We start from the raw sequence: 17,544 nt of genomic DNA, 5'->3' as shown, positions 1-17,544 counted from the left end.
TGCAATTCCAAACCTGTTGATTAGAATCGCCGACTCGGTTGAAAATGGCCGGGAGGGAAAATCTTGCGCTCAGTTGCCTGAAACACCGCTGACCAGACCCCAATTACAGACAGCCTCCTTGTTTTCTGTGCCCTCGTTAGCCGTAGTAATAAATATGCTTTTAATTTACTAAATTAACAACCAAATAGCGTCGTAACTTGAACGAGGGAAAATAGTGTAAATATGGGATTGGATTCGGAAAACAGACCCTCTGTCTTGGTGAGGAAATCATTCAAGCTGAATAGTATTTTCAACCTGAGAATTTTGTGTTCCTCTACAACAGCTTCAGCAGCTTCTTAGTGTGGACCTCGGTGGTCGCAGACCGGGATCTTTCCGTCCCTCCTCTTTCACAAGACCACCTCCCATTAGTCGCTCCCAGTCCTCGGCCGAGTTGCGCTGCGACTAGAAAGAAACCCCATCTGATGACAAGAAAAGACCCATTAGCCCTCTAGCAATAAACGCCGTGAGACGATTTAGCTTTGGGGGCATCGACAAAAGACAAGATTTCTGGGCAAGCGCTGAAAATCCATGTGTTGGGACAACGCAGGCGGAGGCTGAAGCAGACGAGTCTTTAACAATTGTATCAGAATCTCTTCAAGTTGTGATAAGCGAAACCAGAAGCACGGGAAAAACTCCCTCTATTATTCGTAGAGATAACATAGATGGCTGCGAGTCGAATAAAGAAATTTCTGACATCAGCGAAAGAACCAATGTGAGATTTAGCGGTGATGAAGATGAAAATATAATTAATTTGAGGTCGGTAAATGCAATGGATGAACATATTGAGAAACTTTCCATTCTCAGTCTTGAGATAGAAGATGCCATGATAAGCAGCCAAAATGCAATTCCGAAGATCGTGCGTCAGGATCGACTGTTTTCTTCAGAACCAAAAAACGATAACATTTCCGATCCAAAGTCGAACTCTTATCGTGAATCATCGAACGAAAGTGTTCAAAACCTTTTGGTGTTGAGACTTCTAGAGTGGTACTCGATGATAATGACAATTTGCAAAGTACTGTAATACTACAAAACCCATTAGTGGCTAATGATTTCGATACAAATCAAGAATTTCCTGCGGAAATAAAAAACTTTTTAGGTCAGACTGAAGAAAAAGTGGAATTGTCAGACTCGAAGACACTTGATTCCCCAGTACATAAGGTAAATCCTACGCGAACACAGAAAGCTTCATGTGACCGAAGTGCAAAGGACTTTCCGGCTTACATGAGGAAAGTGCAAAGGAAGAAGGAGAAAAAGAAAAATGACAAAATAAAAAAATATTCTTTGTATAATCAATTCTGACAAACAAACTCGTCAATCATTGAGATATTTGTTTAACCAATCAGTATCATGTGAAAGTGTTTAGGGAAAAAGAGAAAACATGGAGTCTTATCTGAAATATAAAGATGCAAAAAAAAAAATCTCTGGCGTCCTCCATCGTCATTGGGGCTGAGATCTGGGTGGAGATTTAGGCGAGGTTATAAGGGAATTACCTGACCCTTCCTTGGAAATTTATTACCTGACTCAAATTTGACTCATTAAAACAAATAAGTTTCCATGCTATCAGATTTATTTCAGTTTTGGCCCAAATTTTTCACAATTTCACATTCCTTTTCAACTCGCTAGTGCTAAATCTGCGGATTTGTTCAAGAATTTTTTTTAATCTCTAAGGAAGGCTGTTAATTTCCAGGTTGTGTCTCCTGAAGATCCCGCTCTATTATTCGATGCAAGCATCTTTGGCCTGTAAACCCATCAGCACATATACAACCTAGTTTCCTAGGACCAAGTTCCAAGGCGAAACACGTTCCCCCATTCGCACAGCCTATTTTTGAACTTCTTCGGCCGTACAAGCTGAGGGAAGAAAAGACATAAACGAAGGGAACGATTATTATTGGTTATGTTATGATAAAACTTACCTTATCCCTTTATAACGCTCTTTAATATACTCATGAACCTTTCCCTCGTTGGCAGTTAATTGGCTGTCATTTTTCTATACTATATTGGAGACGAATGATCCCCCCCCGCCCCCCCCCCCCCCGCCTACAAACCATGTAATCCCCCGCCAAATAATAAAAAAATGGCTGGCTCCTTATTCAACAATTAGTCGCCCCCTGAAATTAGTTAGGGGCTGCCTAAATGCACCAAGCACAGTCTGTTAGAAGAAAAGAGTTAAGAGTTCAAATCTTATGAAATAAAGCATGACGCTCTGACCTGTAAATATCATCACGATCTGGGGCAAAGACAAAGTTTAGTCTGTGCTTTTGTTTCTGTAGAAATTGTTTTATAACTGATGGAGATGACGTTATATAATACTCTTTTCCTCGCACTATACTACAACTGAGGCAGGTAAAATTTAAAAAAATTAAGAAAATAGGATATTTAATCTTGGAAGGAAGAGTTTTTGCTCTGTAAGAAAAACTTACGTTCTTGGTGACTACTTCCGGGATCACCTTGAAAGCAAAAAAAAAAAGGTTGAAAAACACTTCATATGACCTCTTTATTACTGTTACAAATAGTCAAAACAAGTTTTGCTGGGTATGGACTGAAGAAAAAGCGAGAATGTTGAATAATTTTTAACGAGAAGATACCGGTTTTTATGCTCATCGTGAAGGGAATCACTTGAAAAGAACGGAACACTTTATTAAACGGCTAACCAATTGAACTGTTGACATTTACCAGGGTTACTTAAATCTCAAAGTAAAAACATACAAACTTCTCGAAGAGGGAAGCAAATGGTTTATGCGTGACACACATGATTAGGCCCAAAATTAATGCGAGAGGCGTGAATTTTACCGAGGCAAGGTAACGTGAAATTTCAAGATTTCCTTTCGATGCTTGAAATACTGTTAATAGAGAGTTTTAATTCCACGTTTGGTGTGTTCACCGCTATCGTCAAATCGAGGTCATCAGTTTGTGGTTAATGATAATGTAATAATAACCTTTAATTAGCTGCTTTACAGACATGCCACGAAAAATGCATAAATAAACTAGAAATATTAATAGAAAGAGAAGATTTCTCATAAAAACCTCTATAAAAATATATTTATACAACTAAAAAATTATTAAAACTAAGAGTAAATCACGATTAAAATGTAAAATTTCAGAAATCAAACATAGACATCAAGTTCCTAAATGTTGCGATTTTATCAGCGGCACGAAACTGATCCGGAAGAGTGTTCCAAATCTTAGCTGCAGTATAACGCCACGATTTAAGACCATAGGTGATTGTATTTACTTTGGGTAGCTCGAGGATGTGTTTTCCTCTAAGATTATAATTAGTTGATCGTTCGTGCAATAGCTCTTATTCCTGTAGGGACTTAATACCCATGGATAGCTTTGTAGACACCGGTGGCCATTTTAACAATTCTTTGATTAAATGGAGACAGAAAGTTTAGTTGTTTTAGCAACGTCTCGTACGTGGTTGACTTGTCACGGGTCACAAAGCGAAGGGCTCGTTCACTGACTTTTTCAAGTTTGCCGGAACCTCTTCTACCACAGTGATGCCACGACTCTGAGCAGTAATTGAAATGCAGTGCAATGAAAGCACGATATGTATCTATCCTTGGTTCAAAAGACAATATTTTCTTCAGACGATTGAGAACAGCAACCTGTTGACTTACTTTACAACAGAGTTTACGAATCTGTCCCTCAAACTTAAGCTTGTTATCGATAGTGACGCCAGGGAGTTCCATTTTATCTTGAATAGGGATAACGGTTCCTTCACAGATCAACACAGGATTTCTCTCGACCCTTCCAAAAGTAATTGCTTGATATTTTTAATGATTTATTTTCATTTGGTTGAATTTAAACCACTCATCAACCTTTTCAGATCAGCACTTATGGCAAGTTGGTCGATATTTTTCGCAGACTTGAACAATTGAGTGTCATCGACATACGTGAATACTGTGCATTCATTCATAGCATAAGAAACGTCATTCATGAAAATATTAAAAAGAATGGGACCCAAAATGGATCCCTGGGGGGACACCCTTGATTATAGTTTTCATAGAAGAGTGTTGTCCCGGCAATCTAACACGTTGCTGTCTGTCGCTTAAATAATTCGTTACAAGATTGATAACTTTTGAGTCTCCACCGTAATCTTCAAGCCTTTTAACAAGGAGATCATGGAGAAGGGTGTCAAATGCTTTTGACAGGTCCATAGACACCAGACTAATAACTTTGTGATTATCTAATTCTTTCTTGAATTGTTCAGTTAGACTAAGGATAGCTATGTCGCACCCATGAAAATCTCTATATTCAAAGACATTGTTACGAAAAACATCTTCAAAGTGTGAAGCAAGTGCTTAGAAGCAAGAAGTCTCGAGATTTTCAGCTTCTTAGCTCGACGTCGGCTTTCATCCGAAAAAAAGAATCATCATGTGCGTCGCCATCTTGAGTTACATAAAAGATGGGGGTCCTTCATTTCAAACACAAAACGTGGCTGAAAGATTAGTTTTCTAGCGTCCCAAATGGATTGGTTATAAAGAAAAGACTTCACTTCATATATATCTATTGGAAGTACATGAGAACTTTCGAACAAGAAGAGAAAAAACGTCGAGGGAGTTCAACTAACTGAAACTGCCTTGCCCAAAGTTCAAACGTGGACGGCAAACGGCGAACGTCACCGCAGGAGTCTGGTCACGTGACTCTTAGAAGTTTGCGGTCACACGTATTCAGAAAAAAACGTGGATCTAAAACTCCCTTAAGTTGAAAGTATACGTGCAGTGCCCCCTTTAAAGCGAAAAGAAGCACAAAACTGAGGTTCGATTGGTTTAAGGTGGTGCGAGTTTTCTTGGCTAATTGAAGAGAGTAATGAAAAAAAAATTGATGCAGTAAAGAATTACTTTGAACAACCAATTGAAAATCACTCCAACATGATGTGTATAAACTAAGAATTACACTGACTTACTGGCTTTTCCTTTACCCTGAGCTTCCACTGTGGCACAAACCATCCAAGCTGCAGCAATCAGAATCAGAGCAATCTTCATTGTGGATAAGCGTCTTCTTTTGCAACTGAAAAACAAAGCTTCTTGTAAAGTAAGCTCTTCTGCCGCTCTTAGATCTGCTGTGAAATTTGCTTTTATATTGTCTCGCATATATTAGAATAACATATATAAATATTAAAAAGAATGTTTTTGACCTTTTTTCCCCAAGCAACAGGATATAAAATCAAAACCAATCACCATTCGTTCAAATTTGATTTTTACGACACTTAAGCCGCCCTGTCTACCTTGTAGCTGTCTTGTTATGCGATTAAAAAAGAAGTTTTGTTCTTTTTTTTCTATGGAATCTTTCTTATTGACTAATTAACGAGTTTTTATTTTTATTTATGATGAGGAAAAACCTTTTATTTTGTCACGTACCAAGTTTTTACTTCTTTTCCTAATTCCTATTAACTCCCAAAGATCCTGAATATGGTTATTTGTGTAATTCCCATCGTTGCGAATGAGGACTGTGTAACCTCTTTGGGCTTCAGGCAGCAAATATGACGTTTGAAAAACAGACGTTTGCGTAACACTGTGGTACAAAACACTGTACAGTAGAAGAGGATCAATGAGAAAATAAATAGGAACGAGTAATGATAAGGATTCGCTATGAAAAATTCGTAGCTTTAACACAGCCTTAGGAATTGGGGGAGAGCATGCCTCTTATCAGAGTTGGGAACCAATTGGTAGAAATGGCGGATCAATTTGAGGGGATTTGTGTGGAGACTGACGGCTTAATTCTGCTCTTGGAATCACAGGATCATTGAGCTCACCATAGCTCCAGTTTAATTTATGTCTTTTTCTGTTACATTTAGTTAGCAAAAAGAACTATTTCTCTTTTGCTAACGCTTTTTGTTACAAAGCGTTTTGTTATTACCACGAATAAGGGATCCATCAGACAAAACAAGGTCGCGTTGTCAAATGCATGTAAGTGGAGCCACAATAAATAACCAGTTTTCTTTCCCTAAGAGGTAGTATCACCACCAAGTTTACCTCGTAAATTATTCAGGAATCACAGGATCATTGAGCTCACCATAGCGCCAGTCTAATTTATGTTTTTCTCTGTTATGTGTAGTTGGCAAAAAGAACTGTTTCTCTTTTGCTAACGCTGTTTTTGTTACAAATCGTTTTGTTATTACCATGAATAACGGAATCCACCAGACAAAACAAGTTCGCAGTATTAATTGTATGTATGTGGAGCTACAATAAACGACCAGTTTTCTTTTTTGAAGAGGTGGAAACACCACCAAGATAAATTCGTTAATTATTTAGGAATTACAGGATCATTGAGTTCAACATAGCGCTAGTTTAATTTGTTTTTTTCAGTTACGTATAGTTAGCAAAAGGAACTGTTTCTCTTTTGTTAACGCTGTTTTGTTACATAGCATTTTGTTATTACCATGAATAAGGGGATCCACCAGACAAAACAAGTTCGCGTTGTAAAATGTATGTAAGTGGAGCCACAACAAATAACCAGTTTTCTTTTTCGAAGAGGTGGTAACACCACCAAGATAACTCGTAAATTATTCAGCCAGAAACGCCTCTACGGGTCTTAGCTTTGTATCTTTAGAAATAAGGTGACGAATTTATCAGCGAGGATCACGAAAAACCAACGAGAAAATTAGCTGCTTTGTGAAAAGCAAAATTAAACATTAAAACTCAATCCTTGCTTTATGTTGAATTTCCAGGCTTTTATTAGAGTATTTTAAGGCAACTTCCCTATTTTTTCTTGAATTTCTTTTTAATTTTCTAAACCCTCTGATAAGAAACTTATATCCTGAATCTAAATTTCACCTGGATTTTTCCATTGTTTTTCGATAAGAATTACATCAACTCATTTTTTGGACTCTGAAACCTATAAATAGATTTAAATCGCGAAATCGCGCTCACGGTCAGAAATCGAGGACAACATGGCGTCCAGGCATGCGCTCAACGTTCTCGAACTGGGATTTAAAATGTCAGTCGTTAAAGGCTTCGTGCATGGGGGAAAAATAAAACTTTTAAGAATTGCTCAAGTTATAGGGAAAATGATTCACATGCGATCAAAATGTTGAGTCGAGTCGAATTTGTAGCATCCCTAGAGTATGCTAGATGGAGTCCCGAACCATCGCTTTACCGAGTACTCTTTTCCCATGGCTCTGTAATTTTGGTTGAATGCCTTCCTCCCAGTCAAATTATGGCCACCAAACAGAAGACTTTCCAATTTTTGAACGTCCATTCCGCTAAAGCAAAGGTTAAACTTTGAGATTTGAAGCTTCAATAATGCTGAATTCTTGTTTTTGTGGGATCTTTTATTCCGTAAAATAATGGAATTCTGAAAATCCATTTTCAGACCCAGCAGTTAGTCAAACGGACAAGGAAGAAGCTATTTGCGAGCGGTTTTTCTAGACCTAAACGATTCCTTTCGAACGCCATTGCTTTCACGTGTGGTTACAAAGCCTTACAAAATTTATCACTGGCCCCGAATCATTGTGGCTCCTAAACATGTGTTACAGTTGGGGGTGAAAGCCTCATTGGTTATTCATGAGAGTTGGGGGATCAAAACATGTGGCGCTATGCGCCAGACGTTCTCGTTGAATACTTGTGTTCTTAGATTCTGAGTGAAGAAATCAACAATAACCTTTTTTTTATAATGCTATTAAAACTGAATAATTTCCTGTTCGGATTTTCAATCCTTCACTTCACTCGTATCTCAGCAAAATAACGTGGAGTACCTGGGACCAATGTTAATTTTGAACTACGATATGTCAGCGGGTTATCATTTATTTATATATATGTCATGAGAACCTTGCTTTGAAAATTTCTAATTTCACGAGTCTTTCCGCGCGAAAGATGAGCGAGAAAAAGCTCGATAGCTTCAGTTGTGTGAATTATGTGGAAGACTGGTGCATTCTCGTCAATTACCTGATCACAGAGCAGATTCGTCCAGCGACGATCGTAAGTGCGCGTTCATGCAAGATGGCGTCCTGCACGCTCTCGACTAGCGACTAAATACAGGAATGGCTCCGACCTGTGATTGGATGATAAAAATAGTAAAAGTTAATAACTTGTATCTTAACTCCTTGCTTGTGAGTATGGTTAACCGCGTGTCTCGAAGCGGAACAATGAAATATCAATGTGAAAACGCCGATGAGTCAAACAAGAAATGGCTACTTACATAATGAAGAGAAGGCAGAGTCTAGCTTGTTCAGCGAGGTCGTTCAGCGATATTCCGGCGATGAAAAAGTCATCCGCTGACAAAACTCATTTAGTCAGTTTAGGCAGACGACCAGACTGGAGCCATTCGTGTATTTCACCACAGACAGGAATGGCTCCAACTCATGCGTATGTTAATTTTTTTTTTCGTTCTGGCTAAATAATTCATACACTGAGATAAAAACTGAAAGAGCGATTTATTAGGTTCTTCTTAAGTTGAAGTCTACAGTGCTTAGTTCAGTGCGATGTTTTTAATTTACAGTATGCTCTGCTGGATAAATATGGCTTAGCCACAATCGAGGGAGTTTTTTTTCGTGGAAAACTGATTTTCTAGGTTATTGTTCACATTAAGGACAAATCCATTCATCGGGCTCTTCATCTGTTTTAAAACTACTGTTCGCACAGCGCTGCTCACTAGTTTAGTTTTAAATTTTTTTTTAAAAACTGTTGAAAAAATTATTTAAAAATTATTGAAAAAAATTATTAAAATTGAGTCGGAGCTATTCCTGTCTGCGGTGAAATACAGGAATGGCTCCAGTCTCTGTTCGTGCGCGTGAACTGACTAAATGAATTTAGTCAGCGGAGCTAGTCAGCAGATGACTTTTCCATCGCTGGAATATCGCTGAACGACCTCGCTGAACAAGCTAGACTCTGCCTTCTCTTCATTATGTAAGTAGCCATTTCTTGTTTGACTCATCGGCGTTTTCACATTGATATTTCATTGTTCCTTTTCGAGACACGCGGTTAACTATACTCACGTGCAAGGAGTTAAGATATAAGTTATTAACTTTTACTATTTTTATCATCCAATCACAGGTCGGAGCCATTCCTGTATTTAGTCGCTTGTACGCTCTCGTTGTGGAGACGAACAACAAAATGATTTCAGGTGCGTCAGATAGATGTGATCAAAGGTTAATAATGATTTTTTTTAAAGTTTAACCCAATTTTTTGTTCTTAATTAATCTTAGAGTTGTGCAAGTTCTGAATTAGAAGCTTTTTATGAGTTGAAACGACCGTGGGTCCCAGGAGAAAAGTGGGGGTCGTGAGTTTTTTCTAATTGAAATGGGGGGGGGGAGGGGCAGGGGTATTCTGACCGCCATTCCCTCTAAACGGAATATGGTTTTCGGAGTCGTAAATGGTTCTGAACAGGGTCTCTTTTCAGGCTCAAGGCCTTGAGTGGGGTTAAAATGTTGCCAGTGCAGACTCCTGATATGCTGTGCTGGCCAAAATTTTAAAATTTTACTGTAAATATTCTTTGGTTTAATTACTGATTAATTGTGTTCTCCATCTAGGTGTGGCATTATCACAACTTTCTCTCCAGAATCTGCTGGAAATTTTTGCAATTTTTGTTTTTCATTATGAAGAAAAGTAGGTAATTTTATTCAACAAGGCCCTCCCTCTATAGTTTCCCCTTTTTTTACGTTTCAAGGAATGAAGTCATCAGCATTGGAGCACTGAAAAGGCTTTAGTTACATGCTACGAGGGTGGAACTCAAGTTGTGGTACGACAGAAGAAAGAAACACTAGAGTTTTCCTTTCAACATTTTGCCTACATGCATCTCTCTGTATGTGAAATTTTCCAACTTGAAAGTTATTCAAGTTTTTTAGCTTCCTTTATCAATCATCTTGTATAACAAGCTATGAAATGTAGGTTCATTTGCTCAAGTGGCTGCCTAGAGCCAGAATTGCAGGACAGGCGTAGTTAAGAGAAGCTTGTCACCATCACATATTTCAAAAGGCATCCAAGACGAAAATACTGCAATGCCCGATGGTTTTTTTATGTTTTTCAGAGATGGAATAATGGATTATAAAGGAAAATTAAATTTAGTGTTGTAGCTGCCTGGCAAGGGGAGATATTTGACCTCAAAGTTTTCAATGTTTGGATGAATCGAAAAGTCTAAAACACAGTCATTTGTTTGCCTCTGTTGATTGACAAGCCATCGATCAAATCGACTGACACTTGCGTCATACATTCATTAAGGAGTTAACAATATCTATGCAAACCCTCAGAATATCGGCTAACCACCATTGCAGTGAGAGCTTCATACATTTTACCTATTTTTAAGCGATTTCCTCGGTGAAAACCAAGAAAAACCGAGTGGTGGTTCATATCCAAAAACCAAAACAGAAACAAGTTTGTCTGTTTGAGTTTTGGGGCAGACCCTTAAACTGCCAAAGTTTCATTGAAACCATAAAGATGGCATGTAGTACGACTGCCTGGTACTCTCGTGGACACACTCTTAATTGGCAGTCATTTTTCTATACTATATTTGAGACGACTGATTTCCCTACAGTTTTCCCCCCATGCAAACCATGTTAAACCCCCCACCCCCCCCCCAGGATAAAAAACGGCTGGTTCCTTATTTAACAGTTAGTTGCCCCTTAGATTAGGCAGGGGCTGCCTAAATGCACCAAGCAGAGTCTGTTAGAAGAAAACATATTAAGAGTTCGAATCTTCTGACATAAAGCTACGATCTTCTGACATGTTAATTATCATCACGATCTGGGGAAAAGACGAAGTTTAGTCTGTGTTTTTGTTTCTGTATAAATTGTGTTTTGTAATCGATGGAGATGTCGTTATATAATACTCTTTTCCTCGCACTATACTATAACGAGGTAAAATAAAAAATATCAAGAAGATTGGTAATCTAACTTTGGAGGGAAGATATTTGGGTCTGCAAGGAAAAACTTACGTAGCTCGTGACTTCCTTCGCCATCACCTTGAAAGCAAAAAAAAGAGATTAATCAGAGTAATCTTCGTTGTGGATGAGTGTCTTCTTTTGCACCTGAGAAATAAAGCTTCTTGTAGAGGAAACTCTTCTGCCACTGTTAGATCTGCTGTGAAATTTGCTCGTTTATCGTCTAGTATATATTAGACTCACAAATATGAATATTAAAAAGAACGTTTTCATCCTTTTGTTTCCAAGAAGCAGGTAATAAATTCAAAACCGATCACCGTTCGTTCAATCTTGTTTTTTAAGAAACTTGATCCGCCCTTTCTAGCTTGTAGCTGTCTTGTTATGCGATGTCAATGGAAGTTTTCTTGTTTTTTTCTATTGAATCTTTCCTATTGATTGGTAATTCATAAGTTTTTATTTACGAATGAAGAGACTTTTTTTAATTTTGTCACGTATCAAATTTTTAATTTTTTTCCTATTTTCTTATAAACTCGCATAAACCATGTACACGGTTATTAGTGTAACTCCCTTTGTTAAGAATGAGGACTGGGTGACCTCTTCGGGCTTGTAGCAGCAAATGAGACATTAAAAACAGACGTTTGAGTAACACTGTGGTACAAAATACTGTACAGTAGAAGAGCGACACGAGAATAGGAACGAGTAATGATAAGGATTCGTTATGCAAAATTCGTAGCTTTAACATAGCCTTAGGAATCAGGGGACAGCATGCCTCTTATAAAGGATTAGTGACCGATTATTGGAAATGGTGGATCAATTTGGAAGGACTTAGGTGAAGGCTGCTTAAGTAGTGTTCATTACTGCGAAGATCGCCTTCATATTCACGTCTTTATCCGCAGTTCAAATATATGTCTTTCATATATTCACAGCCGACTATACTTTTGGTTTATTAAATAAACAACCAAATAGCGCCCTAACATGAGCGAGTGAAAATGGTGTAAATATAGGATTGGCTTCCGAAAATAAGGCCTCTGTCTTAGTGTGCAAATCATTCAAGCCGGAATAATAATTTCAGCCGGGAATTTTGTTTTTCTCGTCAACAGCTTCAGCAGCTTCTTAGTGTGGACCTCGGTGGTCGCAGACCGGGATCTTTCCGTCCTTCTTCTGTCACAAGACCGCCTCCCATTGTGAAACATCGGACGAAAGTGTTCAAAGCTTTTCAATGGTGTTAAGACTTCTATAGTGGTACTCGATGAAAATGACAATTTGCGAAGTACAAAACCAATAAGCGGCGAAGGATTTCGATACAAATCAAGAAGTTCACGAGGAATTAAGGAACTTTTAAGGTCAGACTGAAGAAAAAGTGGAATTGTCAGACTCGTGGACATTTGATTCCCCAGTACATGAGGCAAATCCTACGCGAACACAGAAAGCTTCATACGACCGACGTGCAAAGGACTTTCCAGCTTACATGAGGAAAGTGCAAAGAAAGAAGGAGAAAAAGAAAAATGACAAAATAGAAAAACTGTTCTTTGTTTAATCAATTCTGACAAACAAACTTGTTAATCATCGAAGTATTTGCTCAACCAACTGGTATCTTGTGGAAGCGTCAAGGGAAAAAGTGAAAACACGGAATCTTATTTGAAATATAAGGATGCACATAAAAAATCTGTGCTGTCATCCATCATCACTGGGGCTGAGATTGGGTTGGAGACTGGGGCGAGTTTTCCCTGACCCTCCCTCGGACATTTATTACCTGACTCATATTTGACTCATCAAAAAAAAAAAAGTTTCTATACTATCAGATTTATTTCAGTTTTCGCCCAAATTTTTCACAATTTCGCATTCCTTTTCAACTCGCTAGTACTAAATCTGCGGAGTTGTTCAAGAATTTTTTTAATCTCTAGGGGAGGTTGTTAATTTCCAGGTTCTGTCTCCAGGAGGTCCGGGTCTACTGCTTGATACTGGCATCTGGAACCTGTAAATCCTTCATCACAATGACAACCTATGGACCTGACGCCCGGCTCAGGCTCCAAGGCGAAACACGTTCCATTCAAACACATTGTTGCTTTAACTTCGTCGTCCGTACAAGCTGAAGGAAGAGAAGAGATTTGAACAAAGGGAAAGGTCATTATTGGTTGTGTCACGGTGGAATTTTACTTTATCCCTTTATAACACTCTGTAATATACTCATGATCCTTTTCCCTCGTTGGCAGCTAATTGGCAGTCATTTTTCTATACTATATTAGAGACGACTGATTTCCCCTCCAACTCCCCCCCTACAAACCATGGGATCTCTCCACTAGGTTATTAATAAATGGCTGGTTCCTTATTCAACAATTAGTCGCCCTTGAGATTAGGTACAGACTGCCTAAATGCACCAAGCACAATCTGTTAGAAGAGTCCGAATCTCATACCATAAAGCAACGACCTTCTGACCTGTTAAATATCATCACGATCTGGGGCAAAGACAGAGTTTAGTCCGTGTTTTTGTTTCTGTATAAATTATGTTTTTTTAACTGATGGATATGTCGTTATACAATACTCTTTTCCTCGCACTGTACTATAACAGAGGTAAAATTAAAAGAAAATAGGAAATTAAATCTTAGAGGGAAGATATTTTGGTCTGCATGGAAAAACTTACGTAGTTTGTGACCTTCGTCATGACCTTGAAAGCAAAAAAAAAATTATATAAAAGTTTTATATGACCTCTTTAAAACAGTTAAAAGTATTCAAGACACGTTTTGCTGGGTAAGTACTGAAGAAAAAGAGGGAATGTCAAATTATTTTTAACGAGATGATACCAGTTTTTGTACTCATCGTGAAGGGAATCAAATAATCAAGAAATTAGGAATTTCAATCTTGGAGGGAAGATATTTTGGTCTGTAAGGAAATACTTACTTGACTTGTGACTTCCTTTGTTATTATCTTGAAAGTAAAAAAAAAAACAATTTCACATGGCCTCTTTATCACTGTTACAAATAGTCAAAACAAGTTTTGCTGGGTAAGGACTGAAGAAAAAGCGAGAATGTTGGATGATTTTGAACGAGAAGATACCAGTTTTCATAATCATCGTAAAGGGACCACTTGAAAAGAACGGAACGCTTTACTAAACGGCTGACCAATTTAACTGTTGACATTTACCAAGGTTACTAATATCTTAAAGTAATAACACAAATTGCTCGAAGAGGGTAGCAAAAGGTTCATGCGTGACACGTGATTAGGCCCAAAATTAATGCGGGAGGCGCAAATTTTACAGAGAGGTAAGGTAATGTGAGATTTCAAGTTATCCCTTTTGATTCTTGAGATACTGTTAATGTTGGAAGTACACGTGTCGTGCCCTTCCCAATGCGAAAAGAGGTGCAAAACTAAGGGTCGATTGGTTTAAGGTGGTGCGACTTTTCCAGACTAATTGAAGAGAGTACTGAAGAAAAAATTAATGCAGTAAAGGATTACTTTTGAAGCCAAATTGAACATGATGCGTATAAACTAAGAATTACACTGACTTACGGGCTTTTCCTTTACCAGCATCCACTATAACATAAACCATCCAAGCAGCACCAATCAGATACAGGGCAATCTTCATTGTGGATAAGTGTCTTCTTTTGCACCAGAAAAATAAAGCCTCTTGTAAAGTAAACTCTTCTGCCAATTTTAGATCTGCTTGTATATCGTCCAGTATATATTAGACTCACAAATATAAATATTAAAAAGAATGTTCTCATCCTTTTGTTCCCAAGCAGCAGGTAATAAATTCAAAACCAATCACCGTTCGTTCAATCTTGTTTTTTAGGAAACTTGATCCACCCTTTTTAGCTTGTAGCTGTCTTGTTATGCGATGTCAAGGGAAGTTTTCTTGTTTTTTTCTATTGAATCTTTCCTATTGATTGGTAATTCATAAGTTTTATTTATGAATGAAAATTTTTTTTTTATTTTGTCGCGTATCAAGTTTTTACTTTTTTCCTATTTTCCTATTAACTCGAAAAAATCATACACACGGTTATTAATGTGATTCCTGTTGTTGAGAATGAGGACTGGGTGACCTCTTCGAGCTTCAGCCAGAAATAAGACATTTGAAAAACAGACGTTTGCGTAACACTGAGGTTCAAACACTGGGCAGTAGAAGAGCAAGAATGAGAAAGTTAATAGGAACGAGTAATGATAGGGATTCGCTATGCAAAATTCGTGGCTTTAACACAGCCTTAGGAATCAGGGGCGAGCATGCCTCTTATAGGAGACTAGGGACCGATTGTTAGAAATGGCGGATCCATTTGGGAGGGGTTGTGTGGAGATGATGGCATAATTCTGCTCTTGGAATCACAGGATCATTGAGTTCACCATATAGCCCCAGTTTAATTTATGCTTTTTTCTGTTCCGTGCAGTTAGCAAAAACAACTATTTCTCTTTTGTTAACGCTGTTTTGTTACAAAGCGTGTTGTTGTTACCATGAATAAGGGGATCTTCTAAACAAAACAAGTTCGCGTTATAAATGTATGTAAGTGGAGTTACAATAAATAACCAGTTTTCTCTCGGAAAGGGGTGGTAACACCACCAAGATAACCCCGTAAATTATTCAGCTAGAGACGCCTCTTCGATCTTAGCTTTGTCTCTTTAGAAATGAGGTAACAAATTTATATGCAAGGATCACGAAAAACCAACGAGAAAATTACAATAGGTGCTTTGTGAAACGCAAAACTAAATGTTAAAATCCATTCCTTGTTTTATGTTAAATTTCCAGGCCTTAATGAGAATATATCAGGTAACTTATCTTTTTTAAGATTTTTTCTGATTTTCTAAACCTTTAAATAAGAAACTTGCATCTTTTTGAAAAACGCGAAAATAAACATTGCACAGTCTGTTTTATGTTGAGTTTTCCTGGCACGGTTTTATGAAGATAGTTGCTGGAACAACTTCCATTTTCCTTCTTGGTTTTTCCCTATTTTCGAAACACTCTGATAACTATCGAAACAAAAAAGTTTGCGTTGAAATTCAGTATTGCTTTATTCAAACATTGTTGGCAATCGATTTTTTCTAAAAGATAAGAAGTTGTGGGCCAAGATCACCGACAGCGATTTTCCAACAGCTTTAGATGACCTTTTGCCACCAGAGCGAACAATGGATACGCTACGTAAGAGGCGCCATAATTATATTCTCCCGCTTGTCAGAACTGAACGTTTCAAAAGGACCTTTATTAATAGATGTTTGTTCTCTTATTAGTTATTCAGTTAGTAATTTAGTTAGTTTATTAGTTTTATACTTGCTGATTTCATATCATTGTAACTAAACACGTTTGTTGTTTAGAGTGCTTAATAAAGACTTATTATTATTATTATTATTTTTTCGACACTGAAATTGAGCATCTGAGTTTCACCTGGATTTTTCCCATGTTTTTCGTTAAGAATTATATCCACTGATTTTTTTTTTCCTGTTTTCCTAAACTTTTAAATGGATTTAAATCGCGAAATCACATTGGTAGTTGTCTGTCAAAAGCATATGCAAAAAAATGTGATATCAATTATGTCGTACACTGGATATTACTCTTAAAGAATCGAATAAAGACGAAAATCTTGTTTTAACAAACAAATAACGTTAAAGTTAACAAAAAAACAAATAACTCAACAAGTGTCTTTAAGTAGTCAAGAAAGGTTCCGAGTTGTAGAGAGGTAAAAAAATCCTTCAGAACGTTTTGATCTTTGATCAGCCCTTTCCGTGGTTCTGGTTAAAAGGAGAAGTACTTTACTTTAGTTAATTGACGCAAGTGTTCAGTTGTCAGGCCAACTGAAGTAAACACTACTCGAATCAACGCGAACCAGAGAGAGCAAGGGAAATTAACGAAAAAGATATGCTAAAATTTCAAAGCAAGGGAAATCAACGCGTATTTCTCAAGTAAACAAAGGCAGAATAAGGACCACATTTTCTTTAACACTGAGTCTGAAAGTCTGCAAAACAAACAGGGAATCATGCTTGAATATTGAATTAAGAAAGCATGGAAAACTGCAGTCTAAACGGTCTTTACCACGTACGGCTGGGTCTGTACTTTTGTAAAATTATTCTAGCCTCTTTCGCTAATAATCCATCGAAATAATGGGGATTAATGTTTAGCTGTCTTCACTTATGCGCTTCAATTAGAAAGAATAACATGTCTTTTACCACCAAGGGGAAAGTACCGTTTTTAGCACACTTTTACCTCGAAAAAAAAAAATGCAGCATTTCTGTCAAAAACGACATGACGGCAGCCGTGCTTAAACCATGATGTAATGCTTTCCTAAGCAAAAAAAGAAACGCATGAACAAACATTTGTTTCAGTTTGATAACCTCCAGCCGAAATCAGTCAGTTGTAGGGATAACATTATTTTAACCCCAAAAAGCTATTTCGGTACTAAGTATAGAATCTTTCCAGCATATCTCTTTCTGTGACAATAACTTTACAAACTATCATTAAGCAGAGAAAGTAGATCCCCTGGGTGTACCATATAACCAAGAATAAACTCATCATTCTCCCTGCATTTTAATTTAATTTGTTTCTTAAAAACCCTTTCACTCCCAAGATCTCATTTGTAATTTCTCCTACTGTCCGCCATACAATTCTTTTAAAGGTAGTTCAGAGAATTTGGGATCAAGTTAAAACCCCTTTGTTAATATTGTTCTTCATTGTCACCACCCGTCTACTTGAGATTGCATTGATATTGACAG

The 17,544-nt window shown here is 37.6% G+C and overlaps 1 protein-coding gene and 1 non-coding gene across 2 annotated transcripts; both read right to left on the bottom strand.

Moving 5' to 3' along the window:
* Positions 1-1,584: 1,584 nt before the first annotated feature.
* Positions 1,585-5,089, bottom strand: LOC131773869 (uncharacterized). Its single transcript, XR_010716218.1, has 3 exons — positions 4,946-5,089; positions 2,460-2,486; positions 1,585-1,887 (listed from the first exon to the last, which is right to left on the bottom strand). It is a non-coding gene; the product is annotated as an uncharacterized protein (transcript).
* A 7,567-nt stretch (positions 5,090-12,656) lies between these two features.
* On the bottom strand, positions 12,657-14,503 carry LOC131773803 (uncharacterized). The gene is made up of 4 exons (XM_059089754.2): positions 14,362-14,503; positions 13,753-13,779; positions 13,496-13,519; positions 12,657-12,943 (listed from the first exon to the last, which is right to left on the bottom strand). Exons 1-4 carry the CDS (start codon positions 14,435-14,437, stop codon positions 12,768-12,770), a joined length of 303 nt encoding a protein of 100 aa, XP_058945737.2. The 5' UTR covers positions 14,438-14,503; the 3' UTR covers positions 12,657-12,767.
* Between the last annotated feature and the right edge of the window lie 3,041 nt (positions 14,504-17,544).

Source organism: Pocillopora verrucosa, chromosome 14 (genome assembly GCF_036669915.1).
Source record: "Pocillopora verrucosa isolate sample1 chromosome 14, ASM3666991v2, whole genome shotgun sequence".
NCBI lineage: Eukaryota > Metazoa > Cnidaria > Anthozoa > Scleractinia > Pocilloporidae > Pocillopora > Pocillopora verrucosa.
This window is presented reverse-complemented; position numbering and strand designations above follow the sequence as displayed.

Bases quoted from the DNA above. Each gene is read 5' to 3' on its own strand.
- LOC131773803 (XM_059089754.2), bottom strand. From the start codon at position 14,437: ATGAAGATTGCCCTGTATCTGATTGGTGCTGCTTGGATGGTTTATGTT. The intron at 13,780-14,361 runs GTAAGTCAGTGT...TTTACTTTCAAG, and splicing joins TGCTGGTAAAGGAAAAGCCC to ATAATAACAAAGGAAGTCAC. The intron at 12,944-13,495 runs GTAAGTTTTTCC...CTCTTCCTTCAG, and splicing joins TGACGAAGGTCACAAACTAC to CTTGTACGGACGACGAAGTT.